This window comes from Sapajus apella, unplaced genomic scaffold (genome assembly GCF_009761245.1).
Source record: "Sapajus apella isolate SASKATOON/1434 unplaced genomic scaffold, GSC_monkey_1.0 scaffold125, whole genome shotgun sequence".
Lineage (NCBI taxonomy): Eukaryota > Metazoa > Chordata > Mammalia > Primates > Cebidae > Sapajus > Sapajus apella.
The window spans coordinates 895,786-919,034 of record NW_022437065.1 but is presented as its reverse complement, the minus strand read 5'-3'; the positions used below and the strand labels follow the sequence as shown (position 1 = coordinate 919,034).

The window sequence follows — 23,249 nt, the reverse complement described above, 5'->3', positions numbered from 1 at the left end:
GCCTGCCAGGGAAGGTCTCCCCATTACTGGGTGTACAGCTAGGTGTAGGGAGAGAAATACAAGACTTCATGTTCATAATCTCTATAAATTCTTCCTTGTAGGTTTCAAACTAGCTATGGCCTATGATTTCTTCATCTGTTGGTTTTGCCCATCTGTAGCCAACACTGTTGATGCCCTGTACCATCTCCCCTCAGCCCATCTCTGGATTCATCTGCAGCTGAGGTAGACCATTCTCAAACATGCTGACAGTTTCTCACCTTAGATGTCCACATGTCTTAGAGGCTTTGCCTTTGGATTTTCTCCAGTCCTGTGGGAGCTTGCTCAGCAAGAATTTCTAAAAGAGTAAGAGATGTAACACCCCAGGGGCCAGCTCTTAGCCAAAAAAGGACAGGAGTCTGTGGGTAAATACCCAACCTTTCGTGTCCCTGGGTTGTGTTTCCTCAAAGTCTCCTCAGTAGGAATGAATCCAGGTTGCCCCCAGAGGTAACCTGCTCATTAGCATATCTTTATGTTCTTTTCCCCTTTTCCTTTCTCATTTCACCTGCTTTCTCACTGTGCTTCCTGGGATCACCTCCCAAATTAACTACCACCACCCAAGTCCTTGTTTCAGACTCTGCTTTGGAAGAAACAAAACTAAGATCTTGTCCTCTCCAGCTTGGTTATCTTCCGCAGATTTATTCTTTATTCTTCCTTCACTGGTAGAATGACACAGAGCCCTACAGCACACCTCCTGAGAGGAGGTTACATGTTAATGGGTTGTGAAATTCTTGTAGTGTCATAATCAGCGCTTTTAAAAAACTAAAATGCAATAGAATACCAAATATGAGAGGGCATCATACCTTAAATATTGTTCCATGAAACTTATTTTTCGATCATATAAATGTATGTGTTTACTGAGTCATAAGAGGAAACATTTTCTGTGGATTTTATTCAAAAAAGGTGAAAAGTAATTGCTTTCTGTGGATATAATTTATAAATTAGTATTTCTCTAAATGGACTTTTATGCAAACTAGATTCACTAGAGAGGCATTTTTCTTGGGTAAACTAAAGAAATTAGGTTACTTTGGCCTGATTTGCTTTTTTTGAACCAGTGCTGACTCCAAACTGTCACCATTCTAAAAAATTCTTCTTATTTTTTTCTGTTAATAATCTGTTCTAAATAATGCATAGGATAAAATTGAAACTTTTTATGTCTACAGTTTCCATACTCCATATTTTTACTGGTTTGAAAATTGTCTACCCATAGTCTTTGACACTTTTTGGTCTCCCATACTTTTTCCGTGATTATGAAGAATAATTTCACTGTCCACCCTTTGTATTCTTTAAGGCCCTGGGATGTAGTTTACTTGGATCTGGAAATTTGAGCTCAGGTCAAATTGCCAGCTGGCGTCTCATTACTCTTGAGTCCCTCTTCCTAATCTGTGGCTTATCCCCACATGCAATATTAAAGCAAGAAAGATATTTAGGTGGACTTTAAGGAAGAAATTTCAACTTTCCTGCAAGTAAAATGTTGAGAACAGCTTGGGAGTAGGCTGGGAAGGCTGTCTCCAGACTTTTGAGTTTTCTTTGGGACACTCTCAGTACTTGAGGCTGGTGCCTGCATCAGATTATCTTCCAAGAGTATTTCCAGATCTAAGATTCTCTAATTTTATTGGCAAAGCATGTCTTTTAGTTGAAGGCTCAAATGGTCATTTTTAAGAACTTCTTGGATAAATAAGTTCTTATAATTGCAAACAAATGAGAAACAAACCTAACAAGCTCTTTGCATCAAAAATAATTGCTCTAGAAGATCAAACACCGCATGTTCTCACTCATAGGCGGGTGTTGAACGATGAGAACACATGGACACAGGGAGGGGAGCACTACACACTGGGGTCAGCCTGGGGGAAATAGGGGAGGGACGGTGAGGGGTGGGGAGCTGGGGAGAGATGGCAAGGGGAGAGATGCCAGATGTAGGTGATGGGGGGGAAGGCAGCAAATCACACTGCCACATGTGTACCTATGCAACAATCTTGCATGTTCTTCACATGTACCCCAAAACTTAAAATGCAATAAAATAAATAAATGGGAAAAAAATATAATTGCTCTGCTTAAAAAAATTTTAAACAATGATTAGAACAAAAGAATATTTATATAATATGAATATGGTAAAAAACAAAATGAAACAAAACACAGACACCTCTACTTATCAGCCAGTTTAATAAGAACTTACCAAAAAAGAGCAAAAATGTTACCGTGTAGTCCTTGCTATTCTTGCCTCTGGATTATTTTCCTTTCCCTATCTCTTCAGAGATAACCAATGTCCTAAATTTTGTATTTATCATTCTTATCATTTTCTTTATAGTATTACTGAATAAGTTTATATCTCTAAAGATACATTATTTACAGCTGGGTGTGGTGGCTCATGCCTGTAATCCCAGCACTTTGGGAGGCGGAGGCCAGTGGATCACCTGAGGTCAGAAGTTCAAGACCAGCCTGGTCAACATGGTGAAACCCCATCTCTACTAAAAATACAAAACTTAGCTGGGCATGGTGGCAACTTCCTGTAATCCCAGCTACTCAGGAGGCTGAGACAGGAGAATGACTTGAACCTGGGAAATGGAGGTTGCAGCGAGTCAAGACTTTGCTACTACACTCCAGCCTGGGTGACAGAGCAAGACTCTATCTCAAAAGAAAAAAAAATACATTATTTACTTTTGGATGCTTCTGACTTGCATGTAAATGGACACATACTGAATGCATTCTTCTACAACTTTCTTTTCTTCACTTAATATTAGATTCTTAAGATTTGTTCATGTTGTTGCATGCAGTTATGGTTTGTTCATTCACATTACTTTGTAAGATCCCGTTGTGTAAATATGCCATCAGTTATCCATGCTACTCTTGATGTACATTTTGGGTTGTTGCTAATTTTATGTTCTTGTAAACAGTGCTGTTGGGAAGATTCTTGTCTATCTCCCTTGAAAAATGTATAGGAATTTCTCTAGACTAAGTAATTTCTCTAGACAAAGATATGCATACGTATCTTGACTTTGTTCAATAATACCAAATTATTTACTAAGGAAGTTATACCAATCTAAACTTCTAGCACCAATGTGTGTTTCCATTGCTCAGCATCCTTGTTAACACTTGATCTTGTTATTTTTAGAGTTCTTACAAACTAATGGGTAGGAAGTGGTATCACTGTGGCTTTATTATTAATGATATTTTAGTAATATGATAGTAATAATAATATGTCTATTAGTTCTCAGGTGAAGGATTTTTTCTTCTTTCACTCAGTGCCAGGGTACAAGATGAGAACTTTTCTTTGTAGTCCCCATACATGGGATGGATTTATTTCACTCTTTATGCTAACAGTATAGGCTGTGGGTATATCAGCTTTATATAGGAGGTTGAGGGTGAGGGGATGTGGGCAGTTTCCTCTAAAACTGATGACCTTGAATAGTCCCTGGAGTTTCCTTCTATGTCCAAGGCCGCACCAGTCCATGGAAATTAAAGCTCAGTTTTGGAAGTTGTCCTCAGAATAGAAGGTGAGCCTTAATATCTGGTACCTAATCAGGATCCTGCTTTTACAGTATCTCTTACTTTCTTGCAAGCTCAAAGTGGATTTTTGCATTGATTTTCATGTGAGCACAGCCAGGCTACATGGCTCACCATACTGCCTGAAATAGAATCCTAATTGCTTGACTTTGAAATTGATTCCATTTTCAACCTTTAGTTACTTTTAAATGTATTTCATGACATTGTGCCAGAGAAATCTGTAATTTGATGTTTGAAGGATATATGTACCTCCTCAAACTACCCTCTTCAGATTTACAAACTAGAAAATTCTCAGTGGAATGGCTAAGCCACCACTTGTTCAAGATTTTACAATAACACAAAAAGTTGCCATTTGCAAGCATTTGGGACGCTTTGTGTGTGTGTTCATCAAGGAAGGAGGTGAAAAGCCTGCCTTGAGTGTTTCACATTTGGTGCCTGCTTTAATTTTTCATTTACAATTCCTTCCTCAGAATTTCATTGAAGAGGGAAACTTCTAGGAAGCATTGACATTCATGCTCTAAAAATGCCCGTGTCTTAACTTCCCTAATCCAGCCTTAACAGTGATGAAGATCCCATACCCAGTTTGATTGTGCTGTGTAAAATTTGAACATGACTTGACTACTACACATAGAAAAACATTAAAAGACCCATACTAACAAAACAACTACTGATAGTTTTTGTTAGGGATGCAAAATAGTGTGTTTGTATTTTTTTCTTTTTTTTTTGAATAGGTTTCATATGAATTCATGTGAGTTCCTTGATTGAATTAAATAATTCGCGTAAATCACCCAAAGCACTGCCTGAGGTAGTGTCTGTTCACTAAATAGTACGTCTTTCTTCTCTCTTACAAGCTAGGACTGTAAGGACTGTGTTAGGGCTCACTGGTGTCTACCTTGGCCAACAAGGCCAGAGAAGATGGTGCTGTACAAAGGTGCTCCTGCATGGGAAAAGGCTGGAGAAATAGTTGCTACTTCATTTAATTTACATTTTATTTCCTTCTTACGCTGGACTTTCATCTGCACATCAGGATGTTGGAAAATTGCTCAGAAAGACTCAGTTTTGGCAAAGTTCCTTTTAGGGCACATACTGCCTTTTTCACTGGCCCATGGTTTCTGAGAACTGGCCTCATCCCTGCGAATGAGGACTTCACCAGCCCCTCCAGACCCCTCTCTGCAGACAGTCTTGCCTTGGCCCTAGGGAAGGGACAAAGGGAGCCTGTCACTGCAGGCCCTTCTCTAGCAAGGAACTGGGAAGGGCCAACATGCCTGTAGGCTCCTGTATTGATAAGTTGCAGCATCCTTAAGAGCAGCCAAGAAATAAAATGGTAATTTGTGTTTGCATTTGGAATTTCTGAGCTTCAAAATTTTGGATCACAGCACTCTCAATAACAGAAACCAGGACACACATATAAATATCCATATCCATATTAGCCTCTTTGTTAGAGTCTATCTGGGTCAGCAGCTCAAGAATGAAAAGTAGCAGAATGATTGTACAGGAAGTAGAATGAACCTGAATGCTGTGTTTCAAGGCAGGGGGCAGCAGGCATGTTGGCATGAGAGGGAGTAGAATGGCCTCCCCATTTAGTGGACACTGAGCCACCCCCGCAGGGACATCTAGAGTTTGACTACATTATGGATTAAAACAGTTCTTATGGATTCTCTAGGTAACCTGATCACCATTGATAACGTGTTTTCCATGGAAAAGACAATTTCAAATTATAAGCAACTGATTTACAAATGCACTTTGGGGATGCTGCCATCCGTAGATGAGAGGCCATATAACTCCCCTATCATCAGTGCCCTGATACTTTGGCAGGGTTACAAGCCTTTTTGTGGGGCTCTGTGCCTTTTTGTGGGGCTCTCTTTGGCTGGGAAGTGGGCCAAATGTGGTATTCTCTGGATAGCACCAGAAGCCTATCCATGTAACATATTATATCCATTTGCCTGTTCTGCTGCCTGAGGTTTCCCCATGAGGATCAGGAAGTTTTCACAATGAGAAGGCACCCGTTTGGGGAACACTGTATAAAACTAGTGTGTTAAGGCATTATGTAAATATGAGAGTAGCTAACTGACTTAGCTGATATGTACAGCAAAGACTGATTATTAACTTAGGATTTCTAGATAAGTTGTGTAATACAATTGTTTTCAAACTCTTTTGATTGCTACCTGCTGTAAGAAATATATTTTGTATCACAATCCAGAACATACACATACATGCACACAGTATGTCATTAAATCCAAAACTCTATTAGTCATCAGTAACCATTATTTTAGGTATCACTAAAAAGAAAAATGATGCCAATGAAACTATGCCATTCCATTGAATATAGAGCTCATCTTGGGTTCAGGGAAATTAAAATGTAAAACAAGTGTTTTTTAGAGTCAATAAAATATGGTATACATATATGTGTGTGTGTATGTGTGTGTACTGTGTGTGTGTATATCTGTGTGTGTCTGTGTATAACTGAAACAAAAGTGTCATTAAACAATGCTCCTTTTACTATGTATAATGTATTATGAGTATCTGCCATTTTTCCCTTTTCCAATCTAATGTATTTTATTGCAAATAAAGCTGGTTCCACTAAAGTTTTAGAACAGCTCACTAATGTTTTAATTTAATTTTAATGTGTTAAGACTCAGCTACAGTATTGTTTTGAAATAGGGAATTGGAAGTGATACACTGTGACTGATTTCTTATCCCAAACCAGATGTCATGCTATATGTTTTAGTCATTTATTTCATTCAAATGTAAATTGATGGTCTTCTGTTTAAGTCAGGACTCTTGATGACACATGACAGAAACCAGTCTCAAAAAAGCTTTGAAGAAAGGATGGGCTTATCATTTTATGTTAGGGCAGGGTTATGCTGGTAGGGCCAAGCAATACTGGAACCAAGATCTCAAATATTGTGGGATATCTCTTTTTCTCTAGCTCTGTCTGTTTTGTCTCTGCTTTTCTTTGATGGCTTCATTCTCTTGAGTTAGCATTCTGTATGAGACCTAATCTTTGTTATTGGCAACTTCAGGGCTCACATCTTCCTCATTTTACCACCAGAGAAAAATCCTTCCAGGGTTCTCATTGGTTCGTGTGATTGGTTCATGTGATTGTTTCATATGATTGCTCCTGTAGTTGAGGGACAGGATAAACTCACCTCTGCTAGAACCACATGGGTGTCATGAGGAATAATGCAGTTTTCCAAAAGAAAGGGTCTTGTTTCTCTGAGAGGAACATAATAGATGTCTATCACACCTAGGAAGTGCTAGCACCAGGAATTGTGTGTTGGGGTTTAGCCTCACACAAGTTATTGCTGAAGGTCTGCAGATGATCATTTTGAAAACTAGAATTGCCATCAGTTTAGCACCATAATTTTCCCACTAGAGCTTGAGTCTCCCAGTGAAGATAATAATAACTGACAGCTACTGCGTGACTAACAGTTCAAGGGCACCAAATGGAAAAATGGGTGCTTTCAAGAGAGAAGCTACCCAGAAGAGAAATGAGTCCACCTCCCACCACAGGTGGAGCTGGCTAAAATAGCTGTAAAAGACTTCAAGTCAAGTCCAGGTTTTTGTTATTGGGTGCTCATTTTCTATTCCCTGTTGGGGAATCAGAGACTGTTCTATAAGGTAGAAGTCTTAGGTTTCAGCTGAGCAGACTGCAGCCTGTCACTTTCAGGCATTCTCATGATGTTCATTTCAGTGTTTCAGTGCTGTTTTCTGGAAGTATCTTTTTTCATGGTCTCTTCTGTCTGCCATTTAATGTACTGTATTAAAATATAAATCTATAGCTGGGAATTAAAAGTTTGCTGCCTACAATTCTCAGTACACACTGTGGCGATTTTATTTTCTTAGATTCTCTTTTCTGAATTCAGTTATTCTCAGTTTTGCCATGATGTGCCAGAATTTTGTAAATTATACCACTGGGTTATTGCCAAGGACGTACCAGTCACAACTTTATTTGGGCAGCTTTTTCATGCCCTAAATACAGTATCTGTTTTTCTAAGTACAGCCTTCACTGAGGGAGATGGATGTCTCATTTCGATATTGATGGAACAGCTTGAGCAGATCAGTAATGTGTAGACTAAATTCTCAAGGTGAAGAAAACTTTCAAGAGCCTTTGTTAGTTTCACTGGGACAGTAAGAGGAAACAAATCCTGACCGTATTCCCTGAAGAATCTGATGTCTAGTTGGGAAGAAAGAACCTGAAATGACTTCTGAAAATCCAAAGCAACATAAAATCAGTGCTAATTAAAAAATGTGAACAGAGTGCATCAATGTGAATGGAATGAAAAGAATGACAAACTGGGGGAGCTAGGCTTTGAAATAGCTTTAACCACAAGAAAGGAACTGAGGAGGGGAAGGGCTTTCAGGTGGGTTTCTTAGTCATGAAGACAGAAACAAGGAGTTGTGAAATTGCATGAGATTTAGGATCAAAAAAGTTCAATCCTTTTTCTTCTGTAACTGATAATCACTTCATTCTCTGAGCTGAGAATACAATCGCAAACAAATTAGAAAAGAGTTGTTGCCCTCCCAAGGTTTACATTATAGTCATTGAATGATACCTGTCTCATAAGGTTGCACTGAGGACTTAAAGAGGCAATGGAAATAAAAGAGCCAAGCAGATTTTTAAAATGATGTACCATGGTAATTTGTTTATTGCCAGGTGGAGAAGGAGGAGGGCAATTTGATTTGCTTGACTGCAGTTCTCCCAGCTAGAGGTTGAAGATGGGAGTGTTCTGGGGGAACATAATTTGAAAACATGTACTATGCCCTTCTACACACTACTGCTGCCCCATTTTACAGATGAGCAAACTGAGGCTCAGGAAAGAAAAGTGGCTTCCCAAATCAGAATGACACAGGAACTTAATCCCAGGGCTTTTTCAATTGCATCCTACCAGAGAGGATGGCCATGGGCAGTTGAGGAAACTCAGTATCTGCTTGCTGTTTCATGGGACATAACATCTATGTTCTGAACAAATCAGACAAAAGTAGCCTTCCACCACCAACCCCCAAAGGCTTTCTCATATTTTCAGATTCATTCATTCTGAGGGAGGAAACAGAATTAACTTGACAAATGTAGGTTTTCAAAGTATTTAAATCACTGTTTTTCAAATATTTTTGACAAGACTCACAGGAAGAACTATTTTCTACTGTGACCTATTGTTAGAGTAAATATATTATTTATTGTCTAAATTAGAAAGGTTTAGAGTGTGAAAGGGAATGCTATACATATTCATGTTGGATGGTAACCATGTGAGGAGATGGATATGTTAATTCGTTTGATTATGGTGACTATATCATAATGGATACATATTTTAAAACATAATGTTGTAAACCTTAAATATATATAATTTTGCCCATTATACCCCAGTAAAGCTGAAAAAGTAATGCTGGGACAACAGGCATAAAATGGGACTGTGCTATGCAAACTGGGGACACTGTACCACACATACACCTATACAATTGAAACAAAAATTGTACAAAGTAAGGTTTATTCTTTCTATGTGCAGTGTACCCTGACATTTTCAATTCTGTTTCACTACAAAATACTAGTCATGACCTACTAAATGGGGTCAAGAGTTTGAAACATACTATTCTTAGTTGATTGTTGGTATCTCTGAGGGGCTTATAATAATAGTAAAGACACGGATTTGGTAAGGTGAATGTCTGATATGTCCTATAAACTTGTTTCATCTGAACATTCTGTTGAATCTTCTGCCCCAAGAAAAGCACTGGTAATAAACATTTTCTTCAATTTATCCCCCATGATTAGCAAAAGGTTTAGATTGATCTTTCTGGATCCCTTTGTTCCATTTGGAACGAGGATCTTTCTCTCTGTACTTTCTCTTCTTTACTTACCCTTGGGCTTTTATCTGTTAGTCTGCCACTTATTTAGAGAAGTAAGGAATCCAAGGAAGAATGTCTCATTTATAGATTCTGGCTCTCTCTGTAATTCTTCTGAACCTTCATCTTGGGGTTGAAGCTGGTGCTCCAAAAACCTAAATTTTCTTCTCCGCTCTACTCCTTCAAACATACTACCTTTACATGTAACTCCTGGACAGCTCTTCTCTGTTGAAACTTTGCCAAGATATAACAGAGTTGGTCTTACCTGCTAGTCAGGCATGTGGAACTCACTCCTGGGCTTTTTCAAAAACCCCCATAAATTAGGACTTTCCAGAAAAGAAGCTCCTGCAGATTTAGCCATGGAGGAGAGAAGGGTTACCACTGTACCTGTATCCACACAAGCTATTGACAGGCCCTTTGTTAGTCCATTTCTGTCACCAGAAATGTTTGTACACTCACATGTGGTAACAAGAGCTTCAAGAATACAAGAGACCTGGCAGTAATACCTTTCAGCAATAAAATAGCTTTTGGTGAGCCCCCATTTTGTAGATGTTTTTTAGCCATAAAGGCATATAGGGAACCACAGGGGTTTCCTGCCTCATAGTATAAACTATGGTAATATCTGAGCCTAAAAATCACTTTTTCCTAAAGCAAATTTTATTATCTGGATCATCTGAATTTACAGACTAAACTTGACAACATTTATTTTACTGAAAAAGATTGAGTATATGGCTTTTCCTGGTGGTTATTAAGATGATTATGTATGTGTGTATGTATATGTGTGTGTGTGTGTGTGTGTGTGTGTATGAAAGATTTTCTAAATCACAAATAATACAGGATTGTTAGAGGAATTTTTAAAAACACAGAAGGCTTTGGAAGCACTGAGATTCTTGACTTTGCTTCATAATTAAACTTTAAAAAATAGATCATGCCAGATATAGGTTTGTCATATTTTTACATTTTTTCCAGAAAGTCATTTACACAGCAACTGAAGGTAGTGGAGGCCGTAAATTGATACTCACAGAATTAGATAGAAAATGTGATTATAAATCCTCAAATCAGAAACTTGTAAAACCAAAACACACACACACACACACACACACACACACACACACACACACACACACACATATAAATTCTTCTTTTTTTTGAGACAGAGTCTTTCTCTGTTGCCCAGGCTGGAGTGCAGTGGCATGATCTTGGCTCACTGCTGCTCCACTTCCCGGGTTCAAGTGATTCTCCTGCCTCAGCCTCCTGAGTAGCTGGGATTACAGGCGTGCACCACCACACCTAGCTAATTTTTGTATTTTTAGTAGAGACAGGGTTTCACCATGTAGTTCAGGCTGGTCTCTAACTCCTGACCTTGTGATCCGCCCACTTTGGCATCCCAAAGTGCTAGGATTACAGGTGCATACCACCACACCCAGCTAATTTTTGCGTTTTTAGTAGAGACAGGGTTTCACCATGTTGGTCAGGCTGGTATCAAATTCCTGACCTCATGATCTACCCACCTCGGCCTCCCAAAGTGTTGGGATTACAGGTGTGAGCCACCACACTAGGCCTGAAACATATATATTATGCTATTTAATTCATGGAAACCCTGTTGAGGTATGGCTAATTGGGGTATTTGATGCTTAGAGAGATTCAATGGATCTCTTAACTTGCTTTCCTAGAAGCAGAGCTTATGATTTGTTGAGGGAATACCCTCAGGAAGAAACCTATAATTGTGGAAGGGAAGCAAGATAGAGTCTCAGGTAAAGTCTAGCACCACAGGGTGCTTAGAAAGATAAATACTGCAGGGTTGTACTTCCACTTCACCTTTGGAGGCTGGGAGTCTTATGTTCCTCCATGTCAATCAAACATTGGCTGCTTCCAGGAAACAGATGGGGAGGGTGAAGTAGCTCCTATCAGCTGAGGACAATTCTCTGGAGAAGAGTGAAGCTGTGAGTTATTTGCAATCAAAGGCTCCCAGCAGCTGGGAGATGGGTACACCAGCCTGAGTAAAGGGGACCTGGTTGCGGAATAAGCAGTATCTACTGCAGTGACCTAAGAGAGGGCTGTTAAACCAATGCTGAGAGGTACATCAGAATCTTCTGACTTTAAGCCAAATGCCCTTTTCTTCTTCCCTTCCTCCTCCTTTTCTACTTTCTCTTCTTCCTATACCTTTTCCTCCTTTTGTTTTAAAAACAAATACTGTTTTTTGTGTCAGAATTTTTATAAGTCAGGATCTAGGGATGATTTAGCTGGCTAAAGGTCTCTTATGAGGTTGCACGCAAGTTATTGGCTTGGCCTGCAGTTTCATCTGAAGGCTCGACTTGTGGGTGTGATGTGTGTGTAGCTGGGGAGATCTTCTTATAACCTTACTTATGTGATTGTTGGCAGGCTTTTGGTCCCTCAACTCATGGGTCTCTCCACAGGGCTCCCTCATGACTTGACAGCTGACTTGACCCAGAATGAGTGATCCAAGAGAGAGAGAGTATGAGACAGTATCCAAGATGGGAACCACAGTCTTTTTATAACTCAACCTCAGAATAGACATAGTGTGCCTTTTGCCATATTTTATTCATTAGAAGCAAGTTAATAAATTCATTCCACACTCAAAGTGGAGAGTTACAAAAGTTTATGAATGCCAGGGGACAGGGATAACTGGGGGCCATCTTGGAAGCTGGCTATCAGAGTTTAACCCCTGGCACCCAATGATTATTTCCCCCCCACATGCAAAATATACTTACTCCTCCCACTGTTTTTTAAGAAAGATAGCACCTATTCACAGCTAAGCAACTCAGTGAGCCTACTTGCTGAGAGTAGAATTTTGGAGTATCAAAGGCCTCTCTTTATTCTGTAATGTTTCTGCCCTCCTAAGTCAAGCTACTGATATTTCAGCATATATAATTCTTTTAAGAATTTTGGGATCTCCTGTGAATCTTTTTAGAATTCACTCTATTAGACGAAAGCCACCTTACAAATCTCATAGATATAGACTCTTCTCATTGTTTGAGAGGATCTAGAGATACCCTTAATCTCTTTAAAGGGCCTTTTGTAAGACTGAAGGTACTCTAAGGCACTACTTTTATTTAACAAAGGATTCTACAGCTGTATTTTTGCCTTCATCTTTAAATCATGTTTTCCTGACAATGCCCTGGATTTGTTTGGTCTTTGTTCAGAAGCTATTTAAATGTCCTTTGTACTGTACCACAGATGCTGTGTAATCCGTTGGCAGATCATTTGTTAGCACTAAATCATCTGGCTCCCACAAATAAACACCCTATGGCTTCTAATAGTACAAAACACCCTTTTCTAAACATCCAAATCTGCAGTATTGTCACAGTTCAAATTTATATACTGAAGCTGGACTGACTAGGATAAAACTGTCTAGAAATATAAACATGAGGACACAATTTAGTGTCACAAGAAACTTAAGGCAGATTATTCTCTTTTTCTCCATTTCTACCAATTCTAAATCATATGTTGGGTATACAAGGTAAATTAGATATGGTTCCCACCACTGAGCAATTTATAGACATGATTTATCTCTACAGAATATTTTAAAAAGTTAGGTCTAGACCTGTGCTGTTTAGTATGGTAACTATTAACCACATGTGGCTATTTAAATGTAAACTTAAATTAACTAAAATTAAATGAAATAAAAACATTCACTTCTTTAGTTTTACTAGCCACATTTTAAGTGCTTAATAAGTACATGTTGCTAGTGGCTGCCCCATTACACAGTACAGATAAAGAATATTTCCATCATTGCAGAAGGTTCCATGGGACAGCACTAATCTAGAAGAAACCGATATGACAAGAATTTATCCTTTTTTAAAAACATATTTGCTTCTCTCTCCCCCACACTAAAATGTGTCAAATATCAAAAAGAAAAACACTACATACTTCTTTAGTAAACATTCTAACATGCTTAACAATAAAGAATGCTGTAAGATCATGGCTCTTAAAATTTATTAAAATCTACTGAAAGCTAGCATCCTTTTTCCCTAGAAAAAGCATGCTAGTACCAAAAGGCATGCACTAAAAAACATGTCCCCTTACAAGGAGTTCATGGGCCCTCTAAAGCCCTTTCATAAATTCTGTAGTAGGCCATGATCCTCAGGTTAAGAATCGCTACTGCAAAGTAAATTTTATTTTCCCATTGACTTCAGTATTAAATTCATGATGTAATTTACTATCAAATATGCTTCTTTCTGATAATATTAAAATTATATTTAGAATAATGAAGATGAGGGGAAAAACAAAATATAAAGAATACAGAACTGTCTTCAAAATGACTAAAAATAAACCCAACACTTTGAGCTAAAAATATAATACAGAGCCAGCAAATCTACCAATTTGGGTCATGTATCATAATCAATACAGAAATATATAGTTTTAGCAAATTTGCTAAGTTTTCCATTAGTCTCAAATCTCTACCACATCCCCACCTTACAGTGAGAAACCTTATGGCGTTATAGCAGGAATACTCTAGTACCCTTCAAAAATCTAGATTCCTGATGTAATTTCAGTACATATAATAAGTATTACTTAAGAGTGATGTTGGTGCCTCAATGATTTTACCTACCTGGACATTCCAAATGAATGGGTGGAGTTTGGTAGGCCAGGAAGATACTTCTTTGAACTTTGGAAAAGAAAAAAAAGAGTGGCTATTTCTTTGAAAATCTGTTGAATTAGAGACAGTTTTTGCAAGGAGAGCAGAATTATAAATGCAGTTGGCTCCAGGTATGGCTGAGAGAGAGAATCCTACATGGCTCTGAGTTTCTGATTTCTGAGCCAACGTACAATTTGTATTTGTGTGGAAGAAGCACTGAAGCATTCTTTCCAGAGTGGTAATCTGAACCATATGCAGACTGATTAATAGTTATGTCATAATAAAACCTCAATTAGCAGAATTCTAGAGGGATGGCCTATTGTAAATAAAGAAAATTTACTAAGAAACCTCCCTCCTCCCTTCTTCTTCAACTTCTTTATTTTTCTTCCTTTTAAAAAATTTTAATGGTGGGGAAAATCTTTCCCCAATGTACATGAATCTACTTTGCTGCTTTAGTAAGTATAGTCTACTGAACATAAGTGAGTCTGTCTTTGAGATTATTGTATCAGGATGTCTATTTTGCAGACTAGTCATCGTATTTTTATAGAAGTTAATATGAGCTCAGGCTGAAAATAAAGTGGAAATTTTCTGAGAGTGGCAGTTAATACCCATTTATTTTCTTTTCACTTAAAAAACATCTATCAAGGCTGGGAGCAGTGGCTCACAACTGTAATCCCAGCACTTTGGGAGGCCAAGGCGGGCATATCACTTGAAATCAGGACTTTGAGACCAGCCTGGCCAACATGGTGAAACCCTGTCTCTACTAAAAATACAAAAATTAGCTGAGTGTGGTGGTGCATACTTGTAATCCCAGTTACTCAGAAGATTGAGGCATGAGAATCGCTTCAACCTGGGAGACGGAGGCTGCAGTGAGCTGGGATCATGCAACTGCAGTCCAGCCTGGGTGAAAGAGCGAGACCCTGTCTCAAAACAAAAGCAAAAACAAAAACCTAACAAGAATACACAGGAAAGTTTTCATTCATTTGTGTATCAGTTTAGATGCACCCAGTTGCAAGTAACAATGCTACTCACAGTGGCTTATATTGAAAGAACCTTTATTGTTGATCTAACAAGAATTGTGGGGGTAAAATGTCTAAGGTTGATACTGTAGTCTAGTGAGGTCATCAAGATTCCGGGTTCTTTTTATCTATACACACTGCCATTCTAAGCTGAAAATCTTCAGTCCTGTGACATCTTACCTTGTGGTTGCAAAATGGCTGCTGCAGCTTTTGGCATTTATCCTTACACAATAGCCTCCAAAGCTGGAAGGGAGAAGAGGGAAAGTCTCCTTATGCAGTTTTCTCTTTTATTAGGGAGAAAAATCTTTCCCATAAGCTCCCTCCCCCCATCCCTAAAGCAGACTTCGTTTTACTTGCCATTGTCTAATATTGGGTTACATGCCTATCCCTGCAGCAATTCCTGGCAAAGAGGAATTATTTTTTTGCCTTAGAGTCATCATGGTTCATCTTTTGGGGAGGGACACATTGCTGCTGAACACAACCTGTGATCTTTTAGTAAGAAGGAAGAGAATGGCTGCTAGACAGGCAACCAGCCCCTTCTACTACACATGGGCTCTTCATTTTGCTTCTGAGGGACCAACTCTTGGTATACTTGTTCTCACACTACTGAAGAAGCCATTTGCTTTTTGCCTATCAATGATTCAAAAGCCAGCGATCTCATTTCTTTGAAATTGTAGTAGCAGAATGCAGTAAGGCCTAGTGAAAAAGAATGATAGATTTGAAGGCCAGGCAGACTGGATTCGAATCCCTGATTTACCACTTACTGGCTGCATAACCTTGGACAAGTAGTTAAAGACCTTAGAGACTTGATTTCCCTATTGATAAATATAAAATAGTACCAACTGGCTGGTGTTATTGTATAGATGTAATGAGATAGTGCATAGAAACTGCCTAGCATAATACACATATCATAGGCACTCAGTGTGTGTTACTTCCCTTCCCACGTGAATTCAGTTGCTTAGAAATTAGCTAGTGTTTAGCTTAGTAGAGAGACCTATTCAGAAAAAGAATACATTTGACTCTAGCAGGTTTTCTTTCTTTTTTCCTCCTTACTCATCTATATTCACATAAAAGTCCCATCTCTTGTCTTCAAAAGACTTGTGGGTAGATAGCAGTGTGCCCTGTGTTAGGGTAGTGCCCAGTAACTAAGAGAAAGCTACTAAAACCATGCATTCATTTCTTAATTGGTTTGCTTAAATCCCTGTTAGGTTTAATATGGGAAACACATTCCTCTCTAGGTATTTTAGGCAAAAAAGAATTTAATGCAGGAAATAAGGTACCCACAAAATTGGAAGGGCTGGAGCAATGGAAGTTAAAAAGTCTGCATGACAGGTCAAATGGCACCATGACTTCAATCAAGATGCCAGAAATTCCTCCTATTACTCAGGCTAAAAAACTGTTGCTGCCATGGCTATCACCACTGCCAACATCACATCCTCCCTATCACACAAAGCTGATGAGGGGACGGGGCACAGTTGATAACACTCACATCTGGTGAAGCCTATTTTCTGCATGCACAACTGTAGAAAAGAGTTCCTTCCCTTTGATTTCTTCCAAATCACTAAAAGTAGCCCCTTTCACAACCTAGGGATAAGGTAATCTAGAAACTGTACTTTTCAACCCCGTGCCAGGGTTTCTTCTGCCTTATCCATGTGAAAGCCCTCCTCCTTATCTTATTTGTCTGTGATTCCTCTGCTGGGCTATCCTCCCATGTGTATTCTGTCTTTGCCCCTGTTTTCCCTCTATGTCCTATTTGGGGTCAACCATCCTGCTCTGCCCCGCCATATGTCCCTGTCCTTTCTGGTACAGATGTCTGCCTTGCTCTGTCTCACCTAAAGGCTTTAGAACTCAGTTGTTCAAGAAGAGAAGGTTAGGAAAGGGTAAGAGATCGCCTTGCTTTGTTAAAAATTATAGTACATAGCTTTGTATTTCCTAACAATTTAGTGTTAGAAGTTTTTGAACTTTATAAAAAGGCAGTCATATATATAGTATATAGTCTTCTGGGACCTACTTTGCTTACAATACTATTTTAGTTTTATTTAACCATATTGTTGTTCTCATAAATGAGCTTTGCCATATTTTAAAATCTTTCTTAATACATTTTTGCATTTTGGGGGTTATGCTTTGTTCTTTACTCATTCAGCATTCTGTAATATTTTCCCATGTTAAGAAACCTCTTCAAAATGAACATTATTAGGTTATGAATGGATCATAATATGATCGACCATTTCTTATAGTCAAATATTTAAGTTAATTTCTATCTTAGAATGTGGTAGATGAAGAAGATAGAAGGAAAAAAGGCTGAGATTTTCCATCTTCCAGGAGCCTAGCTGGAAGATGCTTATTTGCTGAAATGGGAAACACTGGAGGATGTGCAGCTTTGGTGATAAGAAAAGGATCTGGTTTTGAACAGGTTGAGTGTGAGTATGGAGATATTCAGAAAGCAGTTGAAAATTCTACCCTGGCTTTTAGGAGAAAGATCAAGGCTAGAAGCAATGGATTTGTCGTCAGTACATGGGGAATGGTTTGAGGCAAGTGTGGGAGTGAGATAGCCCAGGAAAATGTCTGGGGATACGTAAAGGACCAATACTAGACTCCTGGGAAATACTTATGTCCAAATGGCAGGCTGATCTAGATATGCTGTCCAGAAAGTCTGTTTAGAAAGGGGGAAGAAAATTGGGGAAGTGTTGTCATTTGAAAGCCACTGCAGAAAAGAGCTTCATGAAATGAATGGGTAGTCATTCATACTTAATGCTGTAAATGCTGTAGACAAGTTAACCAGGATGACAACTGAGGGGAAAATGTATGTGCATGTGTACATATGTGTTGGAGGGCTGGGTGCGGGGAGTTCGCTGCTCATGTATCCAGTTTTCTTTTTTTTTAATTTGGATGATTGAAAATTCATATGCTGACATGCAATTCAACTATTTCCTTGGGTAGATTCCAATAAGTGGAATGACTTTATCAAAGGGTTTGAGCATAGGCCTTTGATTTATGTTGTTAGGTAGCTTTCCTGGTTTTCATTTTTTTGTATTGCTTTGTTTTTTGAGATGGGTTCTCACTATGTTACCCAGACTGTTTTTGAACTCCTGGGCTCAAGTAATTCTCCAACCTCAACCTCCCTAGTTTCTGAGATTACAGGCATGAGCCACTGTGTCTGGCTCCAGTGCTCATTTTTTTATATGCAGTAATGAATAGTTTGTGATTTTGTACACGTCTGGGTGTGCAGAGACAAGGTGAGGAAGTCTGCAGCAAAGGAGAATACAGAATTGCACTTCTGTAGTTGGGGGTCTTTTCTAAATGGACATAGTCCAGCCCTCATCTCCTCCCCACTTTCAGTTTCCACACTCTACATCTGTCATCCAGAACACAAGTGGAACAGGGACCATTACTCATTAGCTGCATGGGGATTTGAATAACCTCACAGTGGAGGATGTTCTTGTCTGTTGTGGTGGCAGGTAACTACAGTTAAATGCGTGACCGATATAGAGCTAACTCAAGTCATTGATTAGACTATGAAGCGTAGACGGAAGTTCTCTGAATTTAAGATTACACTTTTGAAGTCTGGCATCTGCTACCACTTCAAGGATTAAGGATTCACTGCTAAGTGGAATTCAATATTTAATATTCTAAAACCATTCAGCTCCAAGTTACAAATTAGTTAAATTATAACAATATACAGACATTCTCTTGGAGGCTGTGGTTTTTATTGGTAGCAAGACTCATTAAGAAATTTCACTTAAGCTATGCCTTCATGAGAGATTCTAAATAAACACACAGTCTATTTCAGCCCTCATTTCCTACAAATACCGTATAAGGAAGCAACTTTGTATTTCTTTTGTCATAATACATTTGATTTACCTCCTTATCTTCCATTCAAATTTATTTCACAAGATGGACCTGTTTTCAGGTACCATAAACACCCAGTTCTACTGGGTTTTCTTTGACTGCTGGGGAAACTGTGGACTGTATATGATGCACATATTTTATTGCATCTCCCCTGGCATGAGATTCATATACACTGGCATCTTCTCAGAGTGAAGTTGACTCTCTGTTTCCCTATTCCAGAATTGCACTTGGCATGTGTTGATTCCAAAACAGTTTGAAGCTCATTTTGATTGGCTTTTGGCAATCTCAGCTCAGCCAGTTTCACTCTGAGAGATCCCCTGTTTGTTCCTTTACGAATGGCCACAGAAGCTTTTGCTCTTGGCTCTGCATTCTAATAGCACCTCTTGCATGGTCTGTGGCAAAGCAATGCTTTGAAATATGCGTCCATACTATGTGGCCTTTCTTGCTGCAGTTTCTGTTCTTTTTTATTGTAGGATCGGGAGACTCACCACTAGAAGACGATGAAGTCGGGTATTCACACCCTAGATATAAAGGTGAATGCTTTGCTTGTGTGCTAATGAGGACCCGCTGATGCCAGGAGAACTTTCCTTTTTGCCCTGTGGAACAGATTGTAATAAAGTGACCAGACAACACATTTAAGTTCTGATTATCAATCAAGGAAAAATATTATAAAACAAATGTATATGCTCCCTTTTTTTAAAAAAAGAAAAGAAATAAAACAAAATGCATTGGAAATCTCTAAAATGCTGTCCTTCAGCATCCCAATGGTCATTTTATTCTCATAAGTTTCTTTACTGTCTTCACTTCTGCAAAGGCAGCTGTAGCTGATGAAAGTGAAAATCAAGCCATGAGTTCTGCCTAATTCATACATTACAGCCAGAATCATCCAGAGTAAACCACCTAAGGTGAAATCTGGACCAAGTGCTGCTAATGTACTAAGATGAATGGGGAATGAGAAAACTTGATTTTCATAAGCTCATTTCATTGTACTCTTTCTGAGCCCAGCATGGCTCTTGAAATGGTATATTAAAGTATGTTGCTGAAATGAAACTTAACTTAATGATAAAGAACTCCATCTCTACATATTCTCAGCAATCCACTCCCCAGCAGGTATAAAACGCCTAAAAAAGAACCTTCTATGCAGACTCTGGTAAGTATGTCCACAAATATTTCTACTGGTGAAACATTTCTCTGAAGCTTAGGGAACTCTAAGAAAAATGAAGGTAAATTTAGAGATGCTTTGTCTCTGAATCTGGCTCCTCTTATAGTAGAGGAATAATTTGAAAAAAAAAAAATGTTAACAAAGTTCTACCTTGGCATTTTGCCCTGGAAATTTGTCGTATATTCTGTGAAGAGGACATGGCCCTGGTCTGTTGTGATATGTCTCAGATACAGGAGAATCAGGGTAGGACTGGTCAGCTTTTGGCTGGAGAATGTCCTTCAGTTGTTTTTTACACAAGTGAACAATATTTCCGGTATAATGACTGGTGCCTGGCACCTATGTCCAGGTGTGCTTCCCACCATATACCACATTTCTTTGTCACTTCTGACTGCAAATATTCATTCCTACCTATGGTTTCTGTCTCCATAACCTCAGGAATTAACCAATCAAGCAAAGCACAAATATGTTAATCAGATGTTTTGGGTAAGGAAATGTTCTGATTCACAAAATTTCTTAATCAAGGGTTTAGATTTTTTTTCTTTGAGTCCCTTGTTGAAAAATCTTCCTAAAACACATGCATGCACAGACGACCCTTCACATCTACAGTACAGGTTGCCTAGTGCCCTCAGGTCACTGTTTTTCACATCTATCCTCACCTCACAGCGTTGCAAATGTGGCAGGTAGACCAGATGGTCAAAATGTGTGCCTGCCTTAGAACTTACCCTGAATGTTTACGAATACATTTTTCTTAGGGCATTGTTTCTAATGTCAGTTCTATTATTATTCTATTTTATTATTATTAGTTGTTGTTAATCTTTTACCATGCCTAATTTATAAATTAAACTTCATCATAGGTATGTTTGTATAAGAAAAAACAGTATATATAGCGTTGGGTACTATCCAAGGCTTCAGGCGTCCAATATCCCCTGTGAGCAAAGGGGGAGTACTGTATATCACAAATATATGTAGTATATACAGACTATATATGTAAATCCTCAGAGGAAGGAAATTTTATTCAAGGAAGTTCTTTAGGCCTTGCGTGACCTCCTTCAGGTTTACATCCACATAGTCAAATTTAATCGTTCTAGATTAAGCCTTCAGGACATCACTTTTACCTAGAAAGTCCAGGGAATATTACTTGAGTCTTGAGTTTAGGACTCACTTGCAGCTGTCTGCAAAACATTATATGATGAAAGTATTAGCCAGACCAGGCACAGTGATGTGTGCCTGTAGTTCCAGCTACTTGGGAGGCTGAGACAGGAGGATCGCTTGAGGCTCAGGAGGTTGAGACTGCAGTGAGCAATGATAATGCCATTACACTCCAGCCTGGGTGACAGAGTGAAACGCTGTTTCCAAAAAAGAAAAAAAAAGAGAAAGTGTTAGCTGAAGGAAATGTGAAGGCAAAAGTAAAACAGTGGTCTATGCACAAGACCTGGCCCAGAACTATTGTTTTTTGTAACTAAGGAGCAGTCGGAGGCACATCCTCAGAAAAGAATTCCTGGGAAAGTAAAACAGGGTCTGTCCTCCTTCCTGGCCACATGATGGGGCACTTACCTCACTCACTGACAGCTCAGGTGCTGGAGTGGAGTGATGAGCCAGGCAGCTGCAGGGAAGTGGTTTCTATTCATGGCATTGAGAGCCCAGCTGGCCTTAGGGAGCTCCTCACTGGTCCCCATCGATTGTGGGACATTGGGGTGGTAGCTACTGTAGGAAGTTACCCACCAAGTAGCTCATGTTGCCCTTATATTTTATGGATCTCAAAGATAACATTTCAAAAGCGCAGTGGGGAGGTTGTGATTTATTCATTTCATCCTAGCTGTGCTTTGGGCAACTATAAGACCAAAATCAAAACACCTGCGACTTTGCCATCTGGGGAGGGTGTCACCCTGTTACCTAAATGGGGCATAATTGGGGATACTTCCCTATGAGGAGCAGTTGTTCTTTGACTTTAAGCCAAATTTATATCTTGTTGCAAAAACCTGGAAATTGTAGCTTCATTTAGATTAATAGCAGTATTACAACATTTTAGAGAGAATGTGCATACAGCTCAAAAGAAATCCAAATTAACCAATTTTTGAATCCCACCCGTCCCACTATGTATGAGATCAATTGCTCTTGAAATAATTATTTATCTAAAAATACAATAAAAATAAACTTTATGTATCTAGTTAAGGGAAGTACTAAGAAGAGCAGCATTTATTGAACATATACTATGTGCTGGGCACTGTGCTAGATGCTCGATATGCAATTTTTATTTAGTCCTTATAACAGCACTATGGCATAGGTATAGATATTGACTCAGAGAGGTTAGCTAACTTGTCTAAGGTCACATAGTGAGTTATAGAGGAACTCAGATTCATGTTCAGATATATCTGACACTTAGACCCATGATCATAACCGGAGACACCTAAGAAAACATGGGGCACTATTTGAAGGTCCAAAATTTGGAATGCAACCAGCCTGGGACTGTGAGAGTAAGGGGACACATTTTCTGAAAGTGTCATTTGGTATTTCTGTCTCTCTTTTTTTTTTTTTTTTTTTGTTTCTGCTACTTGTAGATACCCCATGGTGCTCCCCCATCAAGGTGAAGTATGGGGATGTGTACTGCAGGGCCCCTCAAGGAGGATACTACAAAACAGCTCTGGGAAGCAGGTGTGACATTCGCTGTCAGAAGGGCTATGAGCTGCATGGCTCTTCCCTACTGATCTGCCAGTCAAACAAACGATGGTCTGACAAGGTCATCTGCAAACGTGAGTAGCCCAGCCCCATGTTGGGTCCTCAGGGATGACCAGAGCCAAAGTTCTTTTGCTCTGAGATTGAGGATTTTCCCTGAACTTTGGATGAGAAAAATTACCCTTATGAGCAGGGGGACAACAGGGGAGTTCTAAGATATGGTGGAAGTGAGATTGCTCCTCTCAGAGAGAATGATATGATCAGCTGTTGAGAAAAGGGGAGAGAAGATCATTGTTCAGAAAATTAGTTACATTTGTTTAGTAAGTGCAGGATCCTGAAGAGGTGTTAGGGATTTAGAAACAAGTAAGGCACACATGGGCCCTGCCATGAAGAGGCTCTAGCAAGGCAGAGGCATCAACTGGGAAATAAGTACAAGAAGGGTACAAAGTCAGGAACATATAGTAGCAGATTAAAGATGTGTTCTCCCAGTGAGTGGGGCTTAGGGAGGCAGGAAAGAGTGTCTGAAGAAGTGAGGCTTATTTATGAAAGCGAGTGTGCCTCAGGGGAG

The 23,249-nt window shown here is 39.1% G+C and overlaps 1 protein-coding gene across 2 annotated transcripts in view; it reads left to right on the top strand.

Annotated features, from left to right (window-relative positions):
• SRPX (sushi repeat containing protein X-linked) overlaps nucleotides 1-23,249 on the top strand; it is a 71,102-nt gene that overhangs the window by 23,890 nt on the left and 23,963 nt on the right. The window contains exons 2-3 of one of the 2 annotated variants that reach the window (XM_032261638.1): nucleotides 19,320-19,379; nucleotides 22,567-22,758. In XM_032261638.1, coding sequence (XP_032117529.1) covers nucleotides 19,320-19,379; nucleotides 22,567-22,758 — 252 coding nt within the window. The remainder of the gene's footprint in view (nucleotides 1-19,319; nucleotides 19,380-22,566; nucleotides 22,759-23,249) is intronic. The other variant, XM_032261639.1, reaches the window with a different exon arrangement.